Source organism: Pollicipes pollicipes, unplaced genomic scaffold (genome assembly GCF_011947565.3).
Source record: "Pollicipes pollicipes isolate AB1234 unplaced genomic scaffold, Ppol_2.1 Scaffold_1600;HRSCAF=1878_pilon_pilon_pilon, whole genome shotgun sequence".
Taxonomy (NCBI): Eukaryota; Metazoa; Arthropoda; class Thecostraca; order Pollicipedomorpha; family Pollicipedidae; genus Pollicipes; species Pollicipes pollicipes.
Genome location: NW_023595962.1, coordinates 15,468,685 through 15,487,564, shown reverse-complemented (window position 1 = coordinate 15,487,564; position 18,880 = coordinate 15,468,685). Strand labels below are relative to the sequence as shown.

Sequence of the window (18,880 nt, the reverse complement as noted above, 5' to 3'; positions counted from 1 at the left end):
CCGTCTCCGCGTCGGCAAGCTCAGTACGGAAATAGGCAGCGTTCATGGTGAGCATTGTGAATGTCAGTCCGAGTTCACTGCTGAACAAGGCAAAGGACACGCTCAAGCTGGCATACATCTCCACTTTTGGTGTTTTAGTCTTTTTATGACCTAATTAAGTTCTAGTATCGGGCGAAATATTATTTGAAATAAAAAATGACTGGAGTAAGTACTTTCGAATTGCCTAAAACTCATGATTGATGAACAGCGTTTAAAATCTGCGGCAAATGATTTTGATAATTGATCTCGTTTTGCCAATATAACACAAGAATCAACTAGCGCCGTCTAGCGCAGGATAAGATTTCAGAGACATCTGTCGATGAAGCTTCGAATTATTTTCAAGTCGCTAGACCGCCAAGTGGGACACCATGTCAACAAATGGCCACTTGACATCGATATGGACGCAAAATGTCCTGAACGTCAGAAACGGCAATAACGCTGGATCACCGCGGCCATAACACGATGTTACTGCCGAAATGATCTCTACGTGCAGTAGATAATGGAACAAGCCTTGCAGGGCATCCGCTCGTATTCGACTTTTTATGGGCCCAAGCCGAGGTCATTATGGTAATGATCTCGGCATTTCCGGCATCATTACATGTCTCGTCAGGTATGGTGATCGTGAAAGCCAACGGTGACGGTGTGAGGATGCGAATGTTGCATTATGTTACTTATGTATGTTTTCCTCTGTCATCATGACTGGATGCCCGACTGTAATCATAGCATGCGCATGAAAAACGACGATATACAGTTAAGCAGAAAATGTCACAAATAAAAGGAAACAAATCTGAACTTGGACGCCATCAAGGCATTTACATGTCTGTGATTCTCCTGTAATGATTGGGAAGGTCCAAAACACTTTATAAATTAGGTCAGAAAATCATGGTGGGCGAACATTCCACCCAAGACATCCCATATGTACATCAAATAAGATTTGGTAAGATTTGGAACAGCTTGTGCAATCACCACAGGCAGTGCTAAGTGGCTAGTATGTACATGAGATGTCCAAGTACCAGCTGTCATGACAGATGTCGGATGGCACGTGAGATGTACCTGTCTCTTGCACCACGCTTTGTGAATATGGGAAGTAAGACAGTATTGATAGAAATAAAATGAAATAATTATATTTATATTATATTCTGTTAATTAATTGACAGTATTAGCAGAACACGTTTCTTTGCAGAGAAACCAGTTAATAAGGAGAGAAAGAAAGAGAGAGAGAGAGAGAGAGAGAGAGAGAGAGAGAGAGAGAGAGAGAGAGAGAGAGAGAGAGAGAGAGAGAGAGAGAGAGAGAGAGAGAGAGAGAGAGAGAGAGAGAGAGAGAGAGAGAGAGAGAGAGAGAGAGAGAGAGAGAGAGAGATATATAGACATATATATGTGTATATATATATATATATATATATATATATATATATATATATATATATATATATATATATACCAGGTCAGTTTTAATGCATAGTATGCCGTTAAGTATGGATATACATATATACATATATACATATATATATATATATATATATATATATATATATATATGTATTTATGTATATATGTATATCCATACTTAACGGCATACTATGCATTAAAACTGACCTGGTAGGCCGTAAGAGTTTGGCTTCTCTAAACAAAAAAAGCTAAGGCATCGTCGCAAGACAGTTGTTTGAAACACTCTGCTTAAACAAAACAATGAGCGAACGCGAAGCTATTTCCACAGGAATTGAGCCAAAAAGCCTTCTACTGTGACCTTGATTTCTCCCCATGGCGTATACCGCACCGACTCTTTTCGAGGCGCACTGTGGCTTTGGGAATGGAGGCATCACATCGTGCATAGTGACGAACTGGTTCAGAATTCATCCAATCCGCTTCTTGGTGGCAGGCCATTGCCACCCGCTGGGCCAACCGCAAACGTTCTTTTATTCGCAACAGCAGAGGTGCCACGGCGGTTGCCATGACAGCGATGGCGACCGCAGGGAAGAAGTGCAGTGCTGTTGCCAAGCGCTGACAGCGTCATTTGGACTAGAAAACAATTCAGATTGATATCCTTATCATCTTTTGACGGTGCTGCAGTGCCACTGCCCAGTTCTATCGTTACACATAACTGGTTCTGACGCTTCACCAGAGCATGTCGTTGAAACACGCTCAAATGTTAGGACACTCCCACCACTCCCACCAACACTTGAACCCTATGGGCTGGTAGGAGAAGTACGCCATAGAGCGGTTGTCCTGCCACCGTACTTCGGCGGCGGCTTGGTGCAAAGCGTGTCGCGATGCGTCGATGCGTTTTACCGCAACACCCTTGGAAGGTGGATACAGACACGCACATGGACGACAGTCCGACCTTTTCTGAGAGGCCACCGGGTGCCGCTGAGGAGAGCATTGAAAGAGAAACGAACGGGAGCTGAAGGACTGAAAGACTTGGGAAGACCCGAAAGCCTGTGAGGGACACTCGCGGAGCGGCAAATTGGCGGGTTCACATCCGACGCCCACAGAGATGGCTATCTTCTTTGCAGAGGAGACCCAGACTTACAGCTCTATTGACAAACCAAGTGGACTGCTGCCCGCAGGGACGGCTGGGGGAGGGGGAGGGAGAGGCGAGGCGGCGGACCGAAGACGGTTGGCCGGCCAAGATCGACCAGGCGTGTGCTGAGAACCGCTGAGCTTGAACCATCCACTGCCGACGCCAGAACCATGGCCTTCATCCTCCCCGACCTCATGTACACCTGTCGTCCTCCAGAACCATGGCCTTCATCCTCCCCAACCTCATCTACACCTGTCGTCCTCCTTGGAGACACGGCCTCACGTACACCTGTCGTCCCCTCAGGTGATGGCTGCTAGCGAACGATGTCATGCAAGTCACGCGGATGACTACACCCACGTCGCGGTGCAAAGGTCGATAGCAGTGAGCCGGCAGCGCCACCTTGTGAGAGCGAACCGCGCAAGGCGGACAGCATGGGCGACACCGGCGGGAAGTGCGCTTCGGGCGGCAGTTCCGCCGCGGCAGTTCCGCCGCGTCAGTTCTGTCCGCGCCGCGCCGGCTGACGATGAGCGATTCGCATACACAGAACGCCCGGTGCCGTAAGCAAAGCTGCCTAATATTAGACGTGAGGTGGCCAGATGTGAGCGGCTTGGAGTTCTGAGGAGCTGGGAAGGCACGCAGAGAGTTGGGGAACTAGGGGGGGGGGGGGGGGGCGTCCAGGCGAACGGTAGGGGATCAGTGATCGCAACGTCGCAGGCGCGAAACACACTGCCGGCTGTGTTTTAGTGTTGCTGTTACTCTCCGTTGTGAACACGATACAGTGTGGCAATCTGGGTGGATGGGCACAGTAGCAGAGCGCTCCAATCTAACCGTCCTCCCTCACAACCACCAAAAAGCAATCTGTTGGCATCGCCGAGAGAAAGTACGCGACCCAGACGTCCGCCGCCGCTCTGGGTCACACCTCCAGCTGTCTCTGACCGGCGGCGGACACCCGGCCCGGCAACGTCATTCAGTCGTCCCTGGAAGCCCTACGACTACAACTTAACTGCCCCCTGGGAGCCCTGCGACGAACGCTTGACTTAAAAAATGGAAAATTTTGAATGCCTGCCACATGGTATCAATCATTGACTCTGATATAAGATGTTGATCTGATATAAGACATTGATTCTGATATGAGATGTTAACTCTGATCCAAGCCTGGAAAAGCTTGGGATGATATGTGCTCTTTCACGCCTCGTTGGAACTATCATCTGACGGTGGAGAGAGAATGCTCAGAAGACAGGGCTCTGTGTCTTTAGTTGGACGACCGCACAAGCAAGAGGGACTAAGTGTTTTTGAGTTTGGAATTTCGTTCACATGACCGTTGAGGTCTGGCTTCGTATATTTTCCAGCTTGCCTCCAAAGCTGTGATGAATACAAAGTGCAGTCTCAGCCCACAACGCCAGTGTATTTCCTGTTCAATAGAGCAAGAAGACCAGCAGCAGAGAACTCCACGGGTTGGGTAGATACATGGACATTCATGCGAGATGGTTTGCAGGTTGGGTTGAAACCATACTGAATACAAATTAGAAAAAGCGAAAAGATGGGCTGCTTGATGGCAAGGTCAGTGGTATATAGTTTTGCACAATTTAAATAATCATTTATTATGTTATAGTCACTCAAAGATGTCTTTGTTAGATGACCTCCTTAACCACTGGCATGCTATTTCTCAAAATTGTACAATTAGGTTCAGGGAATAAGACAACCGTCTGGAAGAACCTTCATCAAAATCTAAAATATTTTGTGTTAGGCCCCTCTCGACTTGTCGTGGGTCGAACCTCGATTGTTGACTGTCGATTGTTGACTGTCGATTGTTGACTGTCGATTGTTGACTGTCGATTGTTGATTGTCGATTGTTGACTTCGATTGTTGATTGTCGATTGTTGACTGTCGATTGTTGATTGTCGATTGTTGACTGTCGATTGTTGATTGTCGATTGTTGACTGTCGATTGTTGATTGTCGATTGTTGACTGTCGATTCTTGATTGTCGATTGAACCCTGCTCCAGTGCAGTGTTTTCCTAGTGAGGCCAACATCTACTAAAAATGCGTAGATCGTTTGGATCCTACAGACCCTATTACGCGCCCGTATCTACAGATCTCAATGGCACAATCGTTTCTGTAAACATCTGCCTCCAACCGTCCGGCTTTATGGCACTGCGATTCCAGCCTGGCGTTCGCACCGCACTGCGCGATACTCCGAGCCACATACGGCGTTAAAGGGGAGACTAATGCGGCGCCAGTACCCCAATACGGCGTTAAAGGGGAGACTAATGCGGCGCCAGTACCCCAATACGGCGTTAAAGGTGCGACTAATGCGGCGCCAGTACCCCAATACGGCGTTAAAGGTGCGGTTAATGCGGCGCCAGTACCCCAATACGGCGTTAAGGGTGCGACTAATGCGGCGCCAGTACCCCAATACGGCGTTAAAGGTGCGACTAATGCGGTGCCAGTATTAGACAATGAGCCTGAGCGTCCGGAATATGGGCGGGGGTGGGGGCAAATACGTTCTTCCACTTACGATACTCTCCACGGACAGCATGGAAGCAACCTGTAGTTAAAGGGATTATGCCATATTTTTGTACTGGTCAAGTGTTGTTAGATTAGGCAAGTACGATCCTATGAGTATCACCCATTTTCTCGAAATCCTTCAGAACAGTTCTAAATTTCTATTTGAACTAGCGGCTCCTACGGGAGAAATTTCACTGGACTCCCTGCTCACCACCATGAAAGTAGCGTATTGCATTTGCATTGCCTTTTTATGTATGTGCCGTGTATGTATGCGCTATGTATGTGCATTTCTAGTGTATGTGCTGGAATGTTCGTTAAACACAACCTTGCCAAAAAGTTTGTGTAATAAGAGCTACGGAAGCTTGACACACCATTTATACCAAAATGTATGCAAAAATGAAGCTATTACCTCACGAATTGAACGAAATGTTATGCTATGCTTTGATTTCTTCCACGTGCCGTTTACCGTAATAGCTCTTTTTAAGCCGCACTTTGGCTTTGAGAATGGGGGCATCACATGGTCCACAGTAACGCACTAGTTCAAACTTGAATGCACTTCTTGGTGGGCCCTTGCCGACCGCTGGGCCAATCATAAACGTTCTTGTATTCACACCAGCGGGAGTGCAACGGCAGTTGTCACGAACGGTTGTCCGACGGCGGGCGCCACTCCAGAGAAGAAGCGTCGTGCTGTTACGAAGCCTTGGCTGCGTTATTTGGGCTAGAGAATAGTTTAAAATGATATCCTTAGCATGCATTGACGGTGCTGTAGTGGCACTACCATGTGCTTTTATTCGACGTAACTAGCTTTGAGGTTTCACTTGGGTATGTTTTTTGAAACATAACCCAAAGGTGGGACACTCCGTTTAAAGCCCACGCTCCAGAAATGCGATGCAATACCGCGTGCGATGCCGGATGCGTCACGATGCTACGCCAGTTGCAAACCCAGTCAGACTCCACACCTAACTTGAGTCTTCGTTCCGCGTCATGCAAGTCTCGTGAGAAAAGTACATTTTCGCATGATCAGAATGCGCCGGGATCATCGTATCTTCAAGTGGGATCAAGCCTGCGCCGTAAGTCAAGAGCCTGGCAACCGCGCCAACGCAGTTAAAAATAATCACCTGCGTTAAATCGGCGCCCGTAAAAGCGTACGCTGGCAGCGCGCTCGGCCCCTTATCACAGCAGTCGCTCTCTCGCCGGCCGCCTCCCACTCACATGAGTTGTTTGTCCGCTGGCTCTGGGCCACGCTGGGCGGCACCGCCCCTGTCGCTCCCATCCGCAGTCTCGGGCTGGCCTGGCGCGGGAGAGGAGCGGTATCGTCCGATCTCCGTCGACACCAGACACCACCCCACAGCATGGCAGGTGAGCAGGCCACGCGTGCAGCGTGACATCACTGTGTGACGCTGCGCGCTCAGAGCGGGCTCGGTGAGAAGATGGGGCCCGTTGAGAAGATGTGCGCGCCCGGAGTGGGCCTGGTGAAAGGATGTGCGTGTCCGGAGTGGGCCCGGTGAGAGGATGTGCGCGCCCGGAGTGGGCCCGGTGAGAGGATGTGCGTGTCCGGAGTGGGCCCGGTGAGAGGATGTGCGCGCCCGGAGTGGGCCCGGTAAGAGGATGTGCGCGCCCGGAGTGGGCCCGGTAAGAGGATGTGCGCGCCCGGAGTGGGCCCGGTAAGAGGATGTGCGCGCCCGGAGTGGGCCCGGTGAGAGGATGTGCGCGCCCGGAGTGGGCCCGGTAAGAGGATGTGCGCGCCCGGAGTGGGCCCGGTAAGAGGATGTGCGCGCCCGGAGTGGGCCCGGTAAGAGGATGTGCGCGCCCGGAGTGGGCCCGGTAAGAGGATGTGCGCGCCCGGAGTGGGCCCGGTAAGAGGATGTACGCGCCCGGAGTGGGCCCGGTAAGAGGATGTGCGCGCCCGGAGTGGGCCCGGTGAGAGACGTGCAGTCTTGGAGCGGGCCCTGAGAGGATGTGTGGCCACGTACAATCACGCATGCGCACCGCTCAGTCTGCGGCGTGTCACGTCGGATCCGGCGTTGGGAGCCAGTGTCGTTGTCGTTAGGGATTTATAACGCACTCAACTGCTGAGGCTATATTGTGTCGCCTGCCCCTCATCCTGGCAGGAGGGGCGGGTACCGCTGAGGTCGTGCGTGCGTGCGAGTATGCGTGTGTGCGTGCGTGTTTGTGTGCTTGTTTCTGACTTTTGAGATGAGCTAGAGTCGGATGCCCGGCACGTTCGAAGGAAACTACGCTTTTGGTAAGGCTGACTTGACTGGAGTAAGCTTCGTGGGATTCGGGGATTTTTTTTTTAGAAAATAGCACGTTGAAAAATTATCTCCAGAGGGTTTTCGGGGGGCAACCTTCTAAAATGGATCGCAATGATGCTACAAACAGTACATTCAAGGAGTCTTTGTTAGTTTTTACTCATTAGTTGGCATTCCCAAGTAGGTCGTGCGGTCCCTTTTATGAGACTGAAAATTCAGAACAGTCGTTTTTGACCCTTCACAAGGAGTTTATTGGATAACGTCATGACACTCTAGGCTTTAGCGAGGTCTACTACTGCTCATTGGATCCAATACCAAGGAGCACCATCAGGAGTTCAGGACAAATTATGCAGCTGGCGGGGGTGGACTGCTGAAAATGGATACAAATAACCCTGAGTACCTCGCGGTTAAAAACAGCGCGTGTTATAAATATTCTGACTTTATTTATATCGCAATGATATTGGCATCAACATTCAACCACGAACATGCTACTGAAAGTTTAAAAGATTGTAAGTGGGGACGCGTACCCCCATGCGCTTTTTCTGAGTATTCCTCCCGCCCTGATAGCTGCGGAGTTTTTTTGTGGGAGAAACCAACTTTTATTGGCTTTACTTTTATATTATGTTTATCTTCTTGGCTTTATTGCCAACTGACACAGTTGCTGTCAGCAGTCTACATTTCGCTCTTTGCCTTTATGTTTCATACGCAGCTGTAAATCGTGATCTGCTGATCGAAGCGTGCATCTCTTTTTATTTCAGCCTATTATCGTAACGTTTCATTTCAGTTAAGTTTCAACACGTGGTGTGTTTTGGCGGCCAGAGTTATAACTGATGCTACATACATCTGTCTTGATGCTACATCTGTCTTGCATGCTACATAGCGCGAGCCCCGTTACGAAGATATCCTTGAGCGGTTGAAGAGGATTTAAAGAAAGTATAACCTTATTTGCAGAGTGAGCAGGCCAATGTACCACCATCCATGGTATCAAAAGACTTCGTGACACTCTCCTTAAAAGTGTATCCAAGAAATTGTTTGCTTCGCCTTTCTTTTTTCCAACTAACCCATGCCCCTCATGGAGGAGCATGGGTACAATACAAATATTAGAGGGAATGTTTAACCTATGAAGATGTTGAAGCAGGCATCAGATCTGACGAAATTAGCTTGCTTACAACCATTAATATACTCTTCAGTGGAAATTTGATTTGACTGATTGATTACGCCATCGCGCCTCGTACAATATTGATTGAGAGCCAATTTACATCCATTTTTATCAAGTAATCGTGCTAATGAATGCCCGATATGAACGACTTATAATTTCTTTTTACTTTGATCGCCACACGACCAAGGGAATAACAACATTTGGAACGCATTATTATGGCGTCATGAATTCCTAGGCAACCTGGAAATAGTCTCCCCAAAAACGCTTACATCTTCGCGGACGTATAGCTCAGAAACTAAAAGGGCTTAGGACTTAGAAGGGCAGAGCTGTGGACTGTACTGAATGATCTTTAAGATGGCTATTTCACTTCAAGACCCCATACAAATGTGGAACACGCCCTTTAAGGCGACCGGCGATGTCCGTCTGTTTAACGGAGTCACTCAATATGAAGAATGAATTCCGTCTAACAAATGACGCCCGGTGTGCCGTCAGAGCTTCAGTGGGCCGCGGGCTCGGGCGGATCCGTGCCGGAGGGCGCCGTAGCCTGCGAAGGCTCGTACGTCGGCCGGGCCCACCACGACAACGGCATCATCGTCGGCCCCGTCGTCTGCGGCGACGGCTGCTGCGCCATCGGCTACTGCGGAGAACGCTTCACCAAAGACGAATACGAGGTGAGAGCTGGCTCACCAAGGACGAGTGCGCGGTGATGCCTGGTTTACCACGGACGAGGACAAAGGGGAACTGGTCTATCATTGACGAGTATCAGCTGAAAGATGGCTCAGAAAAGAGAAGTACCATATGTTTGTCTAGTCTGTTTACTGAGGACTCGGTGAAACACCCTGACAAAAAACAAACAAATGAGGTGGGTGCCAGATCATAGCGATGAATAAGAGGTTATGGCTGGAGCAACGACACGAGCACGACATACCAACTGACTCACTAAGGACGTATGCTGATGGGTGCTGGTTTATCGGGCAACGTGTTTGTATCTGGAGCAACCATCATTCAGGCTGGGGAGAGGGGTGAATAATTCAGACAATGCTTTGCTTATCTACATCTATCTTCAAAACAACCAAAAAAGAATCGTCGCAGGTACCACTGAAGCCCACGTAAATATCCAATCCAGCTGACGCGTCCTTAAAACTCAATACTACTGGAGTCCAACAGGAACCTAAACTTGCTGGGCCTGCTCCAGATGGCAGCACATGCTCTGTATACAGTTCTTTTAGCACGCTGCACATCGCTTGACATCGCCATTATTCGCCAGGTGCTGCTGGAGCCCACGGACGGCAGACGTCTCCGCTGGGAGCCCTTCAGAGGCGAGATGCCCGAGGGGGCCGTGAAGGGGGGCTACCTCTGCTCGGGACACACGCTGTATGTGGGACGTGCCTGGAAGGATGGCAAACTGCTTGTCGGCCATGTGAGTCTCTCTATTCGTCCCTTCTATCCATATCTTGCTTCATCCTGCATCCTTGCGACACCCCGCTCGTCCGTGGCAGGCTGCATGCGTCAGCCACGAGTGGGCAGAGACAACGTGGGAAGGGGGACTCCGACCGGGTACCCAGCGCGCATGCGCAGGTTAAAGCTCGACGGTTGGCCCCCCAGGCGCGTGTAAGTTTGCCCACCGTTGACCAGCTTCCTTCATCCCATAGCCCTGAAATAACCATTTCTGGTCGGAAGGGCTCTAATAAAACACATCTTTCTACATAATGACCAGCGTGCCTGTCTTTGGAATCCAGTCCTGTATGGCTGGAAGAGAGCTTTTTGGGTGATCTGGGGACTGGACGGCCAATGGGGACCGTTTCGTTGAGAGTAAACAGTTTCTCGTTGGCAATCGGCAAATTGCTGCTCGCCGACTGTGTGAAGCAGAACAAAGTCGAAACGGAAGGCACAAACGACCGTTTCACTGCGGAACCATTTGTCCTGTCCCCCCCCCCTGAACGGTTTTTTGAGTAAAGCGTTACGATTGTCATGTTTAGTGTAATCTATGCTAAAATTGCGATCACCCAGCATTCCTTTTCCAAGAACAAATAATCGGCCAGATCTGCAGGAACTATTGATCGCATGACACTAACGTTCGCGAGACCAAGCCCCTGCAGCGTGCGAAATTGCACGGTTCTGCAAAATGTTTGGAGTGAGGTGTAAGTTCAGGTGGGGGAACTGCTCCAACATTGTCCTTACTAGCGTTGGCGTGGCTCACACGTTTCGACCAACTTTTCGCCCCGGCCGTATCAGTCGGCTCTGATAAGGACCTGGGCTTGCTTGGCGTGCGGCGCTGTGTATATCGTAGTCTCGCAGACATTCCACGGCTTCGAGTCTCATGCGCACGATTTTGCGATTCGTTTCGGTTCATCGATTTTGCGATAGGCCAAGACCTTGATTAGTACACTGTCGAAAAGGACCTTCATTGCACCATTAGAAGACTTGCCTGGAAGGACGGCAAACTGCTTGTCGGCCGTGTGAGCTTTTCTATCCGTCCCTTCTACCCCTATCTTGCTTCATCCTGCAGCCTCGCGACACTCCGCTTGTCCGGGGCAGGCTGCATGCGTCAGCCACAAGTGGGCTGAGACCCCGTGGGAAGGGGGACTCCGACCGGGTACCCAGCGCGCATGCGCGGGTTAAAGCTCGGCGGTTGGCCCCCATACATTAAAATACACCATCGAGGAGAACATAGGCTCCTTGTCTACTAATCGCCAAATCGTTGGTTTGAGGCTCAGTCTTTTTTCAAAGCTCCGAGTCGCGAATGCCCCGAGACTCTGGGCGCAAACATCTTCAAATTATTTTCAGTCCATCTGGTTATCTGGGGACGACCGGAGAGGCGGCCATCCCAAACGCCACGTGATCAACAGCTCCCTTGACGAGGTCAATAAACCCCAAAAAGCCTGACCAAAGCACGTTTACTATGTACACTTGGCGGTTAAGTGTTCTCTGAAGCTCAGACGGAAAGCCACCGATCGAAACCAGCCGGCACTACGCCAACGCGCGTCGAGTTATAGAAGGTCAGCACTCACTCGCGCTAGGTCAAGTTACGCTTGTTGGCGCCGCTTCGGGGCATCATGTGCAGCTCATTACAAAGCGGTGTTTTGCCGGGGGACGGCAAACTGTGCGGTGGTGGCGACGGATCAATGCAGGATGGCTATCATCGATGCCACCAAGCTCTTAGGCTGTGGCGGTTCGACAAATGACGACAAATCAAACTGCACTGATTGCAGGATGGCGCCTGTTTTTCGTCATAAATTGCTCCTGTCGTTAGAGACAGATACTTTGCGTGTATGTCGATCTGGCCTTGCTCGGGGCTAGACCTGCTGCTGCAGGACCGCTCGGCAGTTCATGCAGGTTCTCTTGTGAACGAATCTGCTCATCTAATCGGGCGTCAGTCCGAATGCCGCTGATGGTTCAGAGATCGTACTTCGACTCCTGGCGTTTCGCTGCGTGGGCTGTCGTCCAGAGATCTGCGATCAGGGTTATCATTCCGCTTGTCAAAACAGTGAGCAAAACAGGAAAGCATCCCAAAACAGCGTGGGCCTTTTGGTGTTTTCCGGCCCGCAGCCGAGGCACGTGACGGTCATTCACGGACTGCTTAACCCTTCACTAGGAGGCAATCTAGGTCTTAAGTTATTCGGCTTAAAACCCGAAATCTCAATTGCTTTCAGAGTCCGTCTTTTGACATCTGAGGATCATTTTATTTACACCCTGCTGTAAACCAACACCATGCGACTGAATAAGCCCATGTTCACATCGCTGAAACAAACCAACGCTGCGAGACTGAATACTATCCTGAGCCTATTCCTCTGCCAATTAAAGAGTGTCCCGCCTTGGGGGCATAATTCAAAAATATGCTGTAGACAAACCTCAGTACTAGTAACGTCCAATAAAAACACTGGGTACTGCCTCTGCAGCACCGTCAAGGCATAATAAGGACATCAATTTTGATTACTGTCGAGTCCAAATTACGCTGGCAATACTTCGTAGCAGCATTACGCGTCTTCCTCGCAGTCGCGACCACTGTCGTCATGACAACGATCGTGCGCACGTCTTCCGGCGCGAATAAAAGAACGTTTATGGTCGGCTCAGCGGCGACGGCCTGCTGTCGAGAAGCGATTGGTTAAAGTTTGAACTAGTGCGTCAAATGGATCATGTGATACTCCCATTCCCGACACCAAGATGCGCTTCGATAATGGCGCTGCGTGAGCGTCATAGGGGAAAAATCAGGGCTACGGCGTAACGTTTCGTTGAAATCGAGAGGTAATAGTTTCGTGTTCGCACATGTTTTGTCTAATTGGCGTTTCAAGCTTAAGTAGCACTTGCTACACAAGTATTTTGGCACGTAAGTGTGTTGCAAACATTACAGAACACGCACGTTGGAAAACGGTGCGAATTATATGTACTTCTTTCATAGCGGTGAGCAGGCAGTCAAATGAGACTTCTGCCACACCGTCGGGAGAAGTCTCATTTTGGCTATTTCAAATCGAAATTCCGGGCTAGTCAGGAAGATTTTGCGAATATTGTTGTTGCTGACCAAATCGTACACGTCTGATGTAACAATAAGTGCAACAGAAAACATGTGAGATGCTTCCTTTAAAGAGAGCATCTCACATCTGCATGCGGTTTTGAACTGAAATAGCCATCTTGAAGTTCATTTGGTGTCGGTTATATTCTTGTCTTTCTTAAAACCTATGTCCATCTAGTTTCGGAGCCACGCGCGCGCCAAGGCACGGAGACTTTTTCGTGCATACTTTTTTAAGGTCACCCAGGCATTCATGACGCCACAATAACGTCATTGAAATCCTGCCATTCCTTTCCTTGGGTCATGCGGCGATGATCAAGGCCGATACGAAGAACACTGTCGAGTCGCTCATATCTGTGTTCATGAGCACGATTTTCAGATATAATGGCCGTCAATTGGCCCTCAGTCAATGTTGTGCAAGGTACGATAACGCAATCAAATAAGGGTGTGTTGAGGAAATGATGGTGTGTTGAGGAATCAAATAATGGTGTGTTTGCTAAAAGAGAAGTCGTGTTGTCGTGAATTGTCTTTCCCACATAAAAGTATACCAAAAGATGTAAGTGAGCTTATTTCATCATGCATGATGTCTCTTCCAATTCATTCATATGTACAGCGTTCCCTTCAACATCCTGCCAGTTGTTTCACTCTTGTGCACACCCCTGTCACAGATCAACACCGTGGACAAGGTATGCTGCGTTCCGTCCGAGGACCAGTGCTTCGACTGCAGCGACTTCTTCGTCCTGGTCGCCTACTGATCCCCGCACAGGGAAACAGGCGGCGAGCCGACCAGGATCAGCGCGGATCGCGACGAATCGAAGGAGGATCAAGGACCCATGGCTTCGTTGCTTGGGCAAATTTTCGCGGGACATGCTTAACCACGTGGATCTGTGAGGTTAACACGTTTCCTGCCTGGGTCTTGCAGTGCTCATGCACGTCTTACTGCGCAGCTGTCGCTGTGTTTAACATGCGAATGTTCTCGTCCGCCTTATGACCATTTTCTCATGGGAAATAGAACAAAACGTCGGACTATGTCTCGTGTTTCTTGCCCAGCGCAGCACGATGTCAAAACCAAGTCATATTTCGTTTGCGCCCAAAGATTGGAACCCACTTTTCAGGATGTTTGTATTTGCTTTTGCCCTGGTTTACGCAACACTCTGCAGAAAAGTTTCCAAGAAAAAAATATCGTTGTTTCGAAGGCAATCGATCTACAATAGCCTGAGAGATATTTGTGGAAAAGGAGATTAATGCAGGCACTATAGGGACCAGGAGTATCTGTGACGCAAGTCCGGCGGAGAACATTGGACTATTTGCACAAGATATTTCAATGATTGCCTACTACTTTTGGCTAGCCATGAGCAGGTCGGTCACCGTCAGCATGAGAACACATTCCGCCGATGCATAAGAACCTTCCTGTCATCGAAATGCCCTCATTTACTGTCACTGCCAGCGATCTGTGATTGGTCTGACGTCCGAAGGAAAAATCGCATCGATCACCTCAGCTCAGGTGTTGACCATTCTGGTTCACGCTCCGTGAAGGAAACGTTCCACATTTGACGATATTAAAACAAGACCCAGATATGATGAAATTAACTTACAACCATTGGTGGACGCTGAAGTGGAATAGACTGTTCTAGACAACAAAACGAGAAGGCGCTGTCCCGTCTCCGGCCGCCGCCGGTGAATGTTTCAAGGTCAAATGGCCGTCTGTACACGTGTCATGGTCCGCATTTTACTGCCTCCGACCGAGTAGGCAATACTGCATCGATATTCATGTGCCCCGCAAAATGGTACGATCGCACGTATCACGCATCACGCGCACAAAGGTGGATTTCGCTCTCTTCTACGGGCTTACACATTTTGTGCCACATCTCGACATCCAGGACACGGTCACACTGGGGAGTGGCATGCTTCGACATGGAATGGAACGGACCAGATGACAAAAGTTGATCACTCGTGTAACGTGTGATATCGCTCACGTGTTGAACTATGGATTTGGCTATATCGAAGGGCACAGACGTTTTTGCGATATCTCGGCACTCAGGGCATAAAGCGATCCGAGTGAAGCACGCTTCGATAAGGTATCGAATGGAAAAAGTACTTTTCCAAATGGCCCGGTCACACGCACCACGTATCACGCACACACATCCTGGTAACATGGATTTTAAAGTTTATGCCAATTTTCACGTTTTGCACCACATCTCGCACCTAGGCTACGAAGCGGTTTGGGCATGGTATGCGTCAATAGTGCATTGGACGGGCCATTGTGAGCTTCCGAGCTTTCAGTCGCACGGGCCATGTGTAGCGCCTTCACGAGCCGGCAAGGTGCATTTTGCTGTTTTCAACGATGGTGACGCTTTTAGGTCTCGGCGCCCAGGGCTTGGGGCCACGCGGGAGTGGTATGCCTTCATAAAGAATGCCACTGTTAGTAGCCTGGTGGAAATATTACCTCACACATGTCAACGTGTCATGACACCCGTGTTGGATAGTGGACTTGGAAATTTTCGACGGACTTACACGTTTTCGCGACATTTGGGTACCCAGGAAACGAAACGTTTTGAGAGTGGAATAGAGCGAGCCAGGAAGTCATACTTGGCAGTTACCGACCGTTTTTGACGCTTTGCGCCATATCTCGGCACTTAAGCAGCTGGGGGCATAAATCACACCGTAAACGACCCGTAATCAAAACCTATGTGTCTTTCACAAGCGCAGCATAGGTAGCACACACTTGTGGTTTACTGACTGATCACAAAATATTCTGGAATTCAGTCACAGAAGCTCACAGGTAGGGCGCCCAGGTTTGGTGCTAGGGACCGCGCAGGTATCGTGTTAGGGAGTTAAGGGAGTTTACTTGGGGAGTTCAGGCTGCTCAGTAATGAATTTTTGAAACAATTGCAAGAAATTGCGGGATGCTGGAGAGAGATTTAAAGTACAAAAACGCCATGTAGCTCCAGAACTACCTCCATTCTTCTCGCTAAAATTGAGAGTCTCGAAAGTAACAATCACTGCAAAATTGCACAAATTGTAGCACGGCGCGCAGCGCGTTGCTACGCAACCACAATCAGCACATAAGCTTCCAATAGCCACGGCTCGATGAGTACAACGGTGCTGGGCCTGGGGCCTAGCTCATAATTTGCATCAAGCTGGTGATTCGGAACCGAGTCTGACTCACCTGTGGCGGAATGGACTTGCTTGACTTCCGGTCCTGAAAGGTCGCGAGTCCGGGTCCAAATCCGACTCCTGGAAACCGACCTCTGATCCGAGTCGCCTTCTTTCCAGGCATTGCAAAACCAACAGGCCATGCATCCAGTGCCACCTAAACAAACAACGGTGGGAGCTCGCTGGCGGGTCGCAAGGCGACGGCTCGGGCAGCCGGCCGTTGTCATGACGACCGCAGTCTGCAGCTTACCATGGCTTCGAATGCAGCCGTAAGCAACTAGGCCACGCTAAAGACACGCTGACGAAAGCTGAATGCCTGTGGGAGACTGTATACATTACCGAGTGCAAGAGAAATAATCCTGCAACAAGAACTAAGGCCGGGCGCATGGCGTTATAAACAGAGCGCTACAAAACCACGCCAACATGCTCGCAGGGTGAAGATGCCCACCGGTAGCTTGGTGCAGATAACCCGCTTTTGCACGGGAACGGCACATCAATTTTGCTTTTTTGTATTGTTGCCACTCAGATAAGACGGTAATATTGGCCTTATTCCTCAGAAAACCCAGAAGAATGGATATATCATTAGAATGATATTTCAGCAACATGCCTTTACCGAAACAATAGCAGAAGTGAATTCAGAACCGCCAATTTTGAATTCACTTCTGCTACTGCTTCGATAAAGACATGTTTCCGAAATATAAACGTAACTATATCTCCATTCACCTGTTTTCCGAGGAATAGGGCCAATACTTCTGTCTCATCTATGTGAATAATGTTCCTCGCCAATGCACCGAACAACTTACGTTATTTTTGTCATCCGTTGACTCGCTCCTCGCCCCACATTTATCACCTTCGTCCTACGAGGGAAGCCTCGAAAGTCCCCTAATGTCGCAAAAGTCTCCTTACAGTCCAGAAAGAAGAAAGCCTCACACCTACGGAAAACGGCCGTGCCGCACCGCGACACGCCGTGAATAGATGGCACCACTTGTACGTTATCCAATCCGCTGTTCTGCATGACAGGGAGCGTGGCCCGGACCGACCAGGGCAGCACGCCTGCCAGACCGCGTTTCCCATCGGCAAAGAACCTACTTGAGTTGCTACCTATGACGTCGCAAGTGCATACGTCATACACAGCGACTATCCTTCCAGCCGCAGGAGCTGTCATGACGCACTTTCCTCTTACGTCATAGGTCGCAACTTGTGGACGGCGTTCTCATTTATTGCATTCTCGGTTTCGATAATTTTCGATGCACTTTCGCCTCGAGAAAGGCTATCGAGGCGAAACCCCTAAAACCACTTGGGGATCTTTATTCGCACCCTGAGACGAGTTGCGCTCATGTACCGGGATGAGACGATCAACAAAAGCACTAAGCACCGAGGCGTCTCACAGCACGCCTCGCGTGGTGGAGCCAGTGCCACCGTCCGACCAACTGAACGATGTGTTTCCAATGTTAATAGGGCAGCACAAACAGACGTGAAACGGCTGCGTATCCATGCTTGGAGAATGAGACTGGACGCTTTTCATGACCGCTACGTGCTGGCAAGTCACGCTGTGTCAGTCCCGGAGCCCATCCACATCGAGAAAAATACGTCCCAAAAGGCCCCTGTGTAGAATAGGCCAAAACGGTGTCGTTTTGAGAAGTAGTCTCATATCCTTTTACAGTAGTCATTCGACACTATGATGGGTACCCACTTGACCTCCTGATAATGCCCTGCGATTAAAACACTCTGTAAATGGGGTCGCGCCTGTTCACCTCGCAATTCCTACATATGGTCAACCACGTGAACAAATCATGATGTATTCTGACATTTAAAACATCCAAACTAGGAGATCAGTTACAAGCTTACTCAGCTTTCCAGCAACAGCTAACAAAACGCATGGATTAGACAGTCAAACTGCCAGTCAAGTCAGGTTCTGCAATTCAGATGCTCATTCGGGTTTGATCAGATGGCAAATTGCCATGCTGACTTCGTTAAACTGCCCGGCAGCAGCAAACGAACCACGTCGACCACAGGGTCAGCCAGTCCTCACCACCACTGGAGACGAGGCAAAACGAACATTTCTACAAAGACTGACATCGCTGAGAATTCGACAAAACACGGCCTGCAGCGGTTTGGTCACATGCAACATCCAAAAAACGAACTGTAGCGGCTCGGCCACATGAAGCATCCAAACGCTGAGATCAGCTGGCGATTTAAGAGACCGGTCATCACCAACCTCGCACAGGTCACCAGAGGCTTTAAATACTATTAATGGAAACACAACACTGACCTGGGTCGACAAGTTCAGACACCCAAGACAAATTCGGAGTGTCGCACCGGAGCCGGCGACAGCGTCAACCGAGATCCATTATCAGTACTCTTAGCGCGAGTAAGCCTATCTGGTATAGGAGCTGCTTCGTCCACTAAACGAGGCTTTTCATCAGCTTCTGGGCTATCTTCGAGACTCTTGGAGACTGACGGATCCCACACACAGTCCATTCATTGAATGTTATCACTGCATGTGCTGACCTGCAGTCGACTTGCTGAGCAATTTTGGACGCGGAGGCACCGAGACAGAACGAAGAGGCGAAACGCGTCCTCCTCGTCTCGTACAGCGCAGCCGTCATTGCCTTCCACAATAAGGCCATCCTGCGGGTCATCAAAGCAAAGGCACGGCCGAGATGCATCTCCGTCCCCCAGCACGACGTCGTTCCACGTGCAGTTCAAGCAACGCCTGGGAACGCCTCCAGTGATCTC

At 49.7% G+C, this 18,880-nt stretch overlaps 1 protein-coding gene across 1 annotated transcript; it reads left to right on the top strand.

Moving 5' to 3' along the window:
* The first annotated feature begins 6,346 nt into the window (after nt 1–6,346).
* LOC119091285 (uncharacterized) lies at nt 6,347–14,015 on the top strand. Its single transcript, XM_037213980.1, has 4 exons — nt 6,347–6,426; nt 8,971–9,149; nt 9,746–9,898; nt 13,654–14,015. Exons 1-4 carry the CDS (start codon nt 6,420–6,422, stop codon nt 13,738–13,740), a joined length of 426 nt encoding a protein of 141 aa, XP_037069875.1. The 5' UTR covers nt 6,347–6,419; the 3' UTR covers nt 13,741–14,015.
* Nucleotides 14,016–18,880: the final 4,865 nt, after the last annotated feature.

Excerpts from the sequence above, each read along its gene's own strand:
- LOC119091285 (XM_037213980.1), top strand. Across the intron at positions 9,150-9,745 it reads TCACCAAAGACGAATACGAG|GTGCTGCTGGAGCCCACGGA; the intron begins GTGAGAGCTGGC and ends ATTATTCGCCAG. Across the intron at positions 9,899-13,653 it reads GCAAACTGCTTGTCGGCCAT|ATCAACACCGTGGACAAGGT; the intron begins GTGAGTCTCTCT and ends CCCCTGTCACAG.